This window comes from Pteropus vampyrus, unplaced genomic scaffold, assembly GCF_000151845.1.
Source record: "Pteropus vampyrus isolate Shadow unplaced genomic scaffold, Pvam_2.0 Scaffold241, whole genome shotgun sequence".
NCBI classification, from domain to species: Eukaryota; Metazoa; Chordata; class Mammalia; order Chiroptera; family Pteropodidae; genus Pteropus; species Pteropus vampyrus.
This window is the reverse complement of record NW_011889022.1, coordinates 436,322-446,663: the sequence shown is the minus strand read 5'-3', so window position 1 is coordinate 446,663 and position 10,342 is coordinate 436,322. Positions and strand designations below refer to the sequence as shown.

Here is a 10,342-nt window from a genome sequence, read left to right as displayed (position 1 = left end):
GCCACAGCTGCTCATCATTTGGTGTGGTTATGGTCTTTGGTGGGGAAACAGAATATGGGGAACCAGGAAATGGAAGGAATGACACGATCGAGATTATGACCCCGGCTGTGTGTCTGTGATTTTTGAAATACGTGCAGGAGAAGTTTGCCTTTGATGATCACAGAAGTGAGGGTGGATGGCCGGGGGAAAAGACAGAGCACCACGTGGTAAGTCACAGCCAGAATCCCGTCCGGCAGACGTCGTGGCTGTGAGCGGGCAGCGCTCCCGCCGCACTGGGTTCTGTGCCTGCCCCAGTAGTGGCTTCGTTGATTTGGGAGACTTAGAATCAGGGGTAGAATACGGCTTCGAGACGTGTGATTGTTTTGATATCCATCGTTTTGTTGTGTTTTGTTTTTATGCATCTGCCGCTTCACTTTGTCGTCACTTGCATTTCTATATTTTTGTTTCCATTTATTTAAAAACATTTTTCTTTACGTTTGTTCTCCAAATGGCCAACCTGTCAGCTGTAGCACTTCAGAGAGTGTGTCACCGGTTAAGCAGGCCCCACAGAAGTCCCCCTCCGACACAGAGGGTCTGGTAAAGAGCCTGCCTTCCGGATCTCACCAGGTAACAGTGACTGCGGGGCAGCTCGGTGCTGTCACTCTCCCGGGCACGGGGCAGAATACCGAGCCGCAGCAGAGAAAGCGAGGGACGGACGGCCGGGGGGACGGACGGACGGGGGGACGGACGGAAGCAGACAGACAGCAGGAGAGGGGGAGGGCACGAGAGCTGCTTTAGGAGCGCCGCACGCAAGTGCGTGGACAAGGATCTGACCCGAGTGAAGCTGCCCCCGAAGCCCCGCTAACGGGCGCTTTACTCACGGCGTGGCTCCTGCGGCCCAGGTGGAATGAGGCGACGGCTCTGTCGGACGTGGGCAGTCCTCTTCCACTGCTCGGGGACACGAACCCGGTGAACTAGACTCCGCACTGAGGGGCTTTGTAAGACGAGGAATCGGCAGGGGAAGGTCGATCTTGGTATCGATAATAAAACAGGAAAATTGTTTCGAAGCGTTTAGCTGAATTAGTAGGCTCGATGAACAAAGAGACGTTTTAGTTTCTACTTTCTGTGGAAAGTACCGGAGAGAAATGATTTTTATTTAGAACACAGCACACGTCCAACGTTGCGGTCAATGTGTCTTGGCTACATCGTTGTAACTGTAATTGTGGCATGGCAGACATTCCTTCGCTTCGTCCCGTTTCTGTTCCTTTGGGGTAGGAAGCATTCTAAGGAATTTGGCCAGTTACAGCTTTGCCCCAAAGAGATGTTTCGTGCAGGCGGATGACTTATTCACAGACAAGAATAAGTGTTTTGAGGAATAAGTCCCCCTAGTCTTATTCTCCGTCGTCGTGTGTAGCGAGGAGACCGCGGCATTGTGACGTTAAATTACTCAAAGCAGACACCCGGGTCGCCACAGCACCGGCGCTGGAATCCAGCATCAGGCTCGTCACTCGTTCCTGTCCTGCCTGCCTGTCTGTCTGTCTCCGTCTCTCTGATTAAGCAGTATACCTCAGCTACCTCAGGTTACTAATTTGGATTGAATGGGAACAGGGCTGTAGATGAAGCTTGAGACTTGCAGGTCCAGGTCACATCTAAAGAAGCCTTGGAAACTTTCTTCTGCCCTTTGAGTGCTATGGGTGTTGCTCGCCTATTGAAAACCAACTAGGAAAAAAAAGAAACGATGGTCGTTGGACGTTGAAAAACAGGCCTTGCAGCACTGTGATCCCTGCGCCCTGTGACGGGCCCAGCTCACTGCTTTGGGGCACTTCCCAGACTGCATTGCAGCGCCAGGAGGGAGGACGAAGCAGAGCTCGCGGGTCGCGCTGACCGAGGAGGCGAAGTCAGACTTCGGGGAGGCCCGGTGAGCAGGGCTGACGAAGCAGAGCACCAGGGAGGAAGAACCCGCACGGAGAGAGAGAAAGAGAGAGAAAGAGAGAGAGAGAGAGAGAGAGAGAGAGAGAGAGAGACAGCCTCAGAGATCCGGCGTGGCGGTGGCGTCCCGGGAGCCCTCGCTGAATGCAGACTGTGCTTCCGTGGGGGAGGGCTCCCTGTGACCAGGTGAAGGACCACCTGAAAAGCAGTAGTTCGCACAGTGCCCGGAGCTCATCCACAGCCGGGAATAGCTCGTGCCTCCACAACCCAGAGCAGAGACTCATAATGCACGGGGTGTTGGTCCTCAGAATGGCCATGCCTTTGTAGGGGGGCTAAATTAGCACCAGAATATGAAGACTACAGACCCCCCGTAACAAAGCTTTCAGGCAAAGGAAGCCTCTAAAGAATGAAACTAATCCAAAAGTATTTTAACTGCCTGCTAGAAGAAAAATCCAACATTCTTCACAGGAATACAACAAAATGTAGCACCTAGCAGTGTAAAATTCACAATCTCTAACATGAATCAAAAATGAGTATGCATACAAAGAGGCAGGAAAATAAAACTCATAACCAAGAGAAAAATCAGTCCATAGGAACAAACCCGGAAATGAGAGGCGATAAAAATCACAGACGAAGACCTTAAAACAGGTATTACAAATCTTATAAGCAAACCCAAAGATATAAAGGAAAGCTTGATGTAATGGGGAGAGAGATAAAAATATCAAAAAGGCCAAAATGGAATTTCTAGAAATGGGGGGAAGAAAAGACGGAAGAAGATGGCTTAAGCATCAGTTTAGACACCGCAGAGGGAAAGAGCAGTGAACTCGAAGACACAGCGGCGAAAACGACCCCCATGAGGCACCAGGAGGAGGACAGCCCGGGCAGACGGCAGAGCGGCAGCACTGCGCCGGCGACATCGAGCAGCCGGCCTGGAGTCCGAGAAGAAGGGGAAGGGGGCCGAGGGAGGAGAAGCGTAATAATGGCCACAGCACGTTTTCACGCTTTCAGTCATTTCTTCTGGGTTTATCTCCCTATTTCTGAACAATCTGATTGCACTGCTGCTTCTCAGTTTGTCAGTTTCAGATGTCATTTATTGACTCCATGATATGGAGACGAGAATTTCGGTCTTTTCCCCCGTCCCTTCTTCCCGGCACACTCACGCACACCCACAGACCCCCCACCCCGCCCCGGCGTGCTCATCTCGCTGTGTGTAGGTAGTTAGTTTTCAACGTTACGCGTTCCTGTTTTTTTCACTGTTGTGCCACATACGTTTGCTTTGTTGTACGATTTTCTTGCTTTAATGGAGTTAATATGGGCCTTGTTTTTCATTTGCCTTGTTTTCTAAGTACATATTTGTTTTCCATCTCAAAAGCCTCCAGCGAAAGCCTCTGAGCACACTCAGACATGGCGCGTGTTCCGCTGGTTTCATTTTGTTCTGGCCGATGTGCCTGTTCCAACCCTCCGGCTCTGCTGCGCTTTGGGCTGCTGGGTACCGGTCGTCCTGGACCCGCCTCCCGAGGAATGCTCTTTACCCCTCTCCCTTTAGACCTGACCTCACTGTTTTATTTCGTTCCCGTGTCCTCATAACTTCTTGAGAAAAGATGCACAGGAGATGAAATTTTGAAGTTTCGTGTATGGGCGGAATGATGGCCTCCAACGATGGACCTGTGGGGTGTATCACCTCACCTGATGAAGGAGACTTTACAGCCGTCATTAAGGATCTCAGGATGGGGAGAGTTTCCCGGATCGCCCTGCCGGGCCCAGTGTAATCTCAGGTCCTTCTAAGAGGGAAGCAGGAGAGTCAGAGAGAGTCGAAGAGGCAGTGCCACCGGCTTTGGAGATGGGGGCAGGGGTCACGAGCCCAGGAATGCAGGCAGCTCCCACGGCTGGAAAAGGCAAAGAAGCGGATTTTCCCCGGAGCCCCCAGAAGGAACGCAGCCCTGCTGACCTTGATTTTAGCCCAGTGAGACCCAATTCAAACCTCTGGCCTCCAGCGCTGTAAGATGACGCATTCGTTTCTAGCATGTCTACACCTGTTTGTATTCTTCTCCCTCGAGCTGGGTCGAGGCTCTGGGTGGGTCGAGTTCCAGGCTGGGAATGTCTTCTCCAGCACGCCGAGGCCTCGCTGACTCTTCGAGCTGCCGGTGCTCGGTTGATGCTGTTCTGATTCCTGGTCTTTTCGGGGACCGGTTCTGTTCTCTTTTGCTTCGAGTGGTTTTTAATGCCTGGGTTCTGAAATTTCATAAAATCGTGGGTCTCTTTTTATTCATTGTGCTGGCTACTCAGTGGGTTCTTTCGATCCAAAAACTATGTCCTTCAGTTTTAGGATATTTTCTTCCATTATTCTTTGGAAATTTTCCTCCGTTCAGTTTCTGTTCTCTCTTTTGGAAATTTTTATTAAGAATTGGACAATCTCCTAAGTCATTCCTTTGGTTTGCTTATTTTTTCTGTTTTGCATTTTTGTTCTGCTTTCTAAAACATTTCTGTGACTTTATCCTCCAACTTTTATTGAGTATTTAATTCCTGCTGTCTTTTTTTTTTTTTTTTAATTTTTCAAGAGCTAGTTCTCATTTTCAGATTATGAGATCCTATACTTGTTTTCATGGATGCATTGCCGTATCTCTTTGAGCATATCCTTTTTCTTCTTTCTTGTATGTTTTTAAAAATATTTTCTTCTATTTCTTGATTTTGCTGTTTCTTTTGGATTCTCTTTTTTACCCCTTATAATTTGTCTTTCATATTAGAAGCTTTCTTCAAACGCCCAGCGGTCCTTGGTTCTCCGTTTGTATTTAAGGCACTCAGGTCTGATCCGAATCTTTTTGTGCAGAGAGAGCTCATTGGGCAGTGGGTATGGGCTTCACTGTTCGTCCCTAGTGCTGGCCGGCTTCACTGGGGGACCTCAAAGTGTCAGTTGCTGAGGGTGTTTTCTCTTGGGTTGGTTGATTTCTCCAGAAAGAAATCTCATTTCCTGCTTGGGAGTTGAGCAGAGAGGGGAGGAGAGCTCACTATTCAGGAAGTAGACTTGCCCACTCGTTTTGGGGCCCACAGCTCACCCTGCTGTGCCTGCTGTCCCTGAGTCAGACCGGGTCATCCCTCCTGTGAGCAAACCCCAGGGTCCTGCCCAGGCCTGACTCGGGGGCATTTTCTAGTCACCGGTGAGAAGTGCTTCCACCACCGTGTCAATTTACTTTCATTTTTCAGCGTTTGCAATATAACACCAAACTGGCTTTGAAGAAGAATCCGTGGCCGTTTTTACAACGTGTCACACGGTATAAGCTCCTTCCCCCGCAGACACACCCTGAAACTCCTCGTGAGTCTTCACGAATCTCGATGGAGGGTTTTGTCATCATCTAGGAAGTTACACGACTTAATTTAAGGGTCAGTCCTGGTCTTGAACGTGACTGTAGCCAGGAACCAGTTAACTTACCAGAGAGCCCTTTGTTCTCATTCTGTGCCTGTACCGCTGACCACCCGAGCGACCCCCGAGGGAGCCCACGCTCTGCGCAGACAGAAATCCACCTGTAACTTTTGACTCCCCAAAACTAAGCTACTATTGCCTACTGTTTATTATTGTGTCTACTTTATGGTAGTAAGTGATAACAACAGACTAGTATTTACACATACTTTATGCATTCATGACATAATCTATTTTTTTCAATACTTCTAGGCGACATAGTTCGTCCGTTTTTTCAAATCGTTGCAAATCTCCAAAAACTTTTCCAATATATTTATTGAAAAAAAAACTTCATATAAGTGGACCTACACGGTTCAAACCTGTGGTGTTCAAGGGTCAACTATAGCAGAAAACAGGATTTTTTTCAACTTATTTCCCTTTTAGATCTGCATTTAACTTGCAGTTTCTGAGGTGACTGCAGAGTCTCCGTTTGATTCGGTATTAACAGTGAGGTCTGTTGTTTGACCCATGACAGACGTAAGAGCATCACCTACACCTACGTCTAAAGACGAACACGGAGCTTGGCTGCGCAGTTCACCCGGTCAGCCACCTCGGCCTGTCTCAAGTAGACCCTGTGCCACAGAACGTCCGTGGGAACAGTGCCTAACGCGTATTTAGTGCTGCTTTATTTATTCTCATTCAATTTGCACAAGCACCTAAGGGGTATCACACTACCGTTAACTGCCACTTTAGAGACAAACTCATGCTTCGCAGTTTCCGACCACGCCCGAGGCCCCGTGGCTGGTGAGCAGCAGTGCTCCCGTGCCCAGGGAGAAGATGTCACAGATTCAGACTGCGGACTTGCCGGCCTCCAGGTGGGGCTGGCCCGGGGTGTTATGTTATAGCTCTGCTCTCACATGCCCCATGCTAAAGCCCTTCCGGCTGGATTTGTCCCCTCTGGAGCAGTTGGGGTGTCCAAATGCCACAGGATCCCCTCCCATGTCATGCACAGAAGGACGCAGGTTGTGGGGTTCCCGGGCGGGGTAAAGGTGTTTATTTTAAACCATATGCTTTTGGCTACTGAGCTTATGATTCCAGAGTTGGAAGCTTAAGCACGACGTTAGACTTTTCGAGAAGAGTGTCTTTGGATCGAGGTTGACTCTGGTTAGAGCACCCTTCTCTCTTAAGGCCAGGGCTGTTTTGTTGTCGTCATTTACAATTTTAGAGCCTCTGGGTTGGAAGTGACTTATAGAGGTCACCACCCACCTGATACGTGAATCCCCGGCCTCTGCTGGGGGCTCCTGCGGCCCCCAGGCAGCCCAGCCTCCCTGCTGTCCCGGCTCTGACCCCGACAGCCTCTCCCTTAGCTCTCCTACTGCAGCCTTGGAGTTTCCTTTATAGGTCTGTAGATTGTGGCTTTGGAAAAGTTTCAGAACAAAAACAGTTACCTGATCTGAGGTATCAGAGAAGCGATATTTTTATTAGTTATGATACTGTCAGACTGAAAGAATTATACTCTAAGTAGGTACATGGGAGAATATTTGAAATCTTTTTAGGTACCTACTTAGATAAAGCGACTAGTCGATTGTATCTTTGGGTGACACTGAATGTGCGGTTTCTTACGTATGTCATTCTGAAGCTCCTGATCACAGTGGGTCTCAGGCTGGCTGAAATGCCCGTCTTGGTCCTTACGACTCTGTCCCCAGTTAGAAGGGCCAAGGAATTCTGTGACAGGTATGAAGATAAGATTCCTGAGAAGGAATATTGTATTGTTATAGAAATTTCCAGACAGAAACCAAAGTAGAGTGATGTAACAGATCTCCATGCACCGGCTTTACCAGCCACCAGCACGCACCAGTCCTGTTTTAAGGACAGCTCTGGACGCGTCCCCCCCCGCGGCCCTCCTGGCCCGCGCGTGGCCCCCCGCGGCCCTCCTGAATCCGGCCCGGACGCGTCCCCCCGCGGCCCTCCTGAATCCGGCCTGTGCGGAGCGCCGCTTCCCACACGTCTCACTCGGCTTCTCTCCCCTCTGTCCCCAGGGCCCGGTCATCTACGCGCAGCTAGACCACTCCGGAGGTCAGCACAGCGGCAAGATTAACAAGGCAGAGTCCGTGGTGTACGCAGATATCCGGAAAAACTAAGAGGAGACCTGGATCCCGCCCCGAGCAGGAAACAGAATCAAAGCGGACCCTCATGCACGACGTCGCCCACAGCCAGTGTGGCCTTGGGACTCTGGGCATGGACAAGCACATGTTTATTCATGGACGGGGGAGAAGACGTGTATAAAGGATGCGTAAAAATGTTCTATTTAATCTTCCGATGCGAGGAGCCAGTGCCGCATGCTGAAAGGTGGTGTGATCCTCTGTGTATAAAGTCGTCTTGCTGGGTGGGGCGAGGCGAGGGAGGGGTTGTGCAGCCGGTAGGGACAGGTGCCCGGGGGCCTTCACCTCAGGTGAAGACGCTGTGGTGGCTTCTGTGGCGTCTGAATCTTGAGCGCTGTCACAACGCCGAACTGTGTTTTACTGCGCATTGTCGTTTTCCAGCGATTTGTTAATTTTGTAAATTGCTGTAGATTGACGCAGAGCTCCTGGCTTGTGTAACGTTATGCATTCTTGAGCCGGAGAGAAAGAGTGGAGCTGGCCAGGGGCCGCCTGTGGGCGTGGCTGTCCCCGAGAGCCACGTCCATCATGGGGATTGGGCAAGAAGAGCCCAGATGCCTCTCCACAAGGGCTGCGGTCGTGGGCTCCGCGGGTTCTCGCGGCCCAAGGCTTCCTCCCAAGTTAGAGCTAAGTACTGGGGAGTTTCCTCCTGCTCCTGGGACTCTGGCTTCCAAACTGCCCACGAGGCGTGCCGGCCAAGCCTCTGTCCCCGCGGGGCTGCGGCCCCGAGCCCCGCCCCGGGTGAGCAGGCGCCGCCAAGCTCTCCGCGGAGCCTCCGCGCTCGCCCAGCGCCTAGAGCCCAGGGTCCCGTCGCTCTCCAGGCGACACCGGTGCTAACGCAGTCGAAACTCCGAGGACTTGGCCCCCCGCCCCCAGGAAGGCGCGTGCAGCATCGGACCAGCTCCTTCTATGGCGGGATCCCCCCGCCCCCCCCCACACACACACTTTTTCCTGTGTACTTAAGATTTGTTGTTACGAAGAATTTTAAAGATGCAAAAAAGAAGCGAGACCAGTAAAATCAGCCTCCACATATCCATCCTCAGTTAATTCATATATCTTTTTTTCTTTTTCTTTTCTGAATTTTTAAAATAAATTTTAAATTCCAAAATCACATCACTTCATCCCCTACATTCTCAGGTGTGCATCTTTAAAAAATAATGGGTTCTTTTCTTACATAGCCATGACGTCTCATCCCATTTAACAGAAACGTTTTTTGAAATACACGATGTCTTGATCCCTTCCAATACCCAGTTCATACTCATTTCCCCTTGTCTCAAAAATGGCATTTATAAATGGTTTCTTCAAATCAAGATTGAAGCATGGCTCCAGTAAAGCTGGCTTGGGTGTTTTAAAAACAAAAATGGGGTCATAGTGCTTAGCATCCTGTCAGAGAAGGGAAGAAGAGGCCACTGGCTGTTAACCCCTTATGTAGATGCACCGTGAAATTTTAAACCACTTCTGAATTTCTCGGTATTTGGGTTGTTTCCAGTTATCTTGTTTTTGTCCATCACGAGTGATGCTGTGATTGTCATTTGGCCTCGTGAGCTGTTGGTGAAGCAACAAAAGCCAAATGCAAATCATTTGCAGCTGCCAAAAAGGCAGCCCCGGATGGGACCAGCCTCCTGGCCCCATGGGAACGCGGTCCCTCAGACCCACCGCCCCTCCCTGCATCCTCACAAAGCTGCTGGCAGGAGAGCCACTGCTCCCAAGTCTGACTGGGTCTTTGGTGGAAGAGAAGCATCTGGGGGCCGGAAGCAGCGCCCCCAGCACCTGCGGGAGACTGGCTGTGTTTACAGGAAGGAAACCCAGGTCTTTCAAGCTTTGGGTCCCTGGGGAGCTGCTGCTTCCAGCCTCTGTTTCCTTCTGCAGACAGGATGGGAGACCATTGTCCCTGCTTGGCTCAGGGCCGCCACTGGGTGGGTCGTCCCCATGGCGGGCCCTGTGGAGCTGGCCCGTGGTGTTCCAGAAGGTGAGGAAGGCCTGGGATTTTTATTTTGCTCTCCCTACATCTGGGAAGAGGAAGGCTGACAGGCCTAACGTTCTCATGCTGGCTTTGGAGCCCTGCCCTCCAGTGCTGTGCTTCCGCTGTGGGGGTGGGGGGCCCCCGAAACGGAGGCCCGAGCTTGCGGAGGCTGCCCGTCCCCTGACGAAGGACTCCATGGACGCCGCGTCTCGAGTCCGGATCCATTCTTCATGCTTTCTCTGGCTTTGGGTAGAGTTGGGTTTTTTTTCTAATTACAGAGTTTCAACTAGATTAAAGAGGAACATAAAATCTAAATTCATTTTGTAGAGAATCTTTTAGAATGCATAGTAGGCCCAGAAGAATGCGGGGCATTTTGCAAACCCAGTCCTTGCTCTCACGGGCCCAGCAAAAGCCGGGTGGTTGGTTCGCAGCGTGTCTGGATGTGCCCATCGCACTAAAAGCCCCGTCTTTCCTGTTCTGAGCCATCGCTGAAGGGAGTTGCTCTGGCAGAGGCTTGAGAAGCTTGCTCAGGGATCTTGGTCCCAAAGTGTGAAACCTCTGCGGCACACGCAGGTGCTGGCCGCCAGCAAGTGCCCCGTTGCTCGGTGTCCTTTAGCCGAGGAAGCCGAGCCCAGCCCCCCGTCCAAGGGTACAGCACAGGACACCTGAGGACGTGCCGGGCTCTGCGGGAGGAGGCCGAGCCGATGACGTCATGCTGGCTCACGAGGCTGAGCCAGAGAGAAGCCCGGGGCGGGAGCAGAGCTGGCGCTTGGCGGGGACGGCCGGCGCCCTCGTCCTGTCCCGACAGTCCCGCGAGAGCAAGGGGAAGGGTCGGGTTCTGCTCTGGGTCACGTGTCTGTTTCGACGCATTTCAAGCTTTTAGACGACGGCTCCTCCGGGGCCACACGTGAGGCCTCC

At 51.4% G+C, this 10,342-nt stretch overlaps 1 protein-coding gene across 2 annotated transcripts in view; it reads left to right on the top strand.

Annotated features, from left to right (window-relative positions):
* Positions 1–8,934, top strand: part of MPZL1 (myelin protein zero like 1) — a 16,613-nt gene extending 7,679 nt beyond the window's left edge. For both annotated transcript variants that reach the window (XM_011374196.2, XM_011374195.2), the window contains one exon: positions 7,342–8,934. In XM_011374196.2, the coding sequence (XP_011372498.1) occupies positions 7,342–7,443 (102 nt within the window). In that variant the 3' untranslated portion in view covers positions 7,444–8,934. The remainder of the gene's footprint in view (positions 1–7,341) is intronic.
* Positions 8,935–10,342: the final 1,408 nt, after the last annotated feature.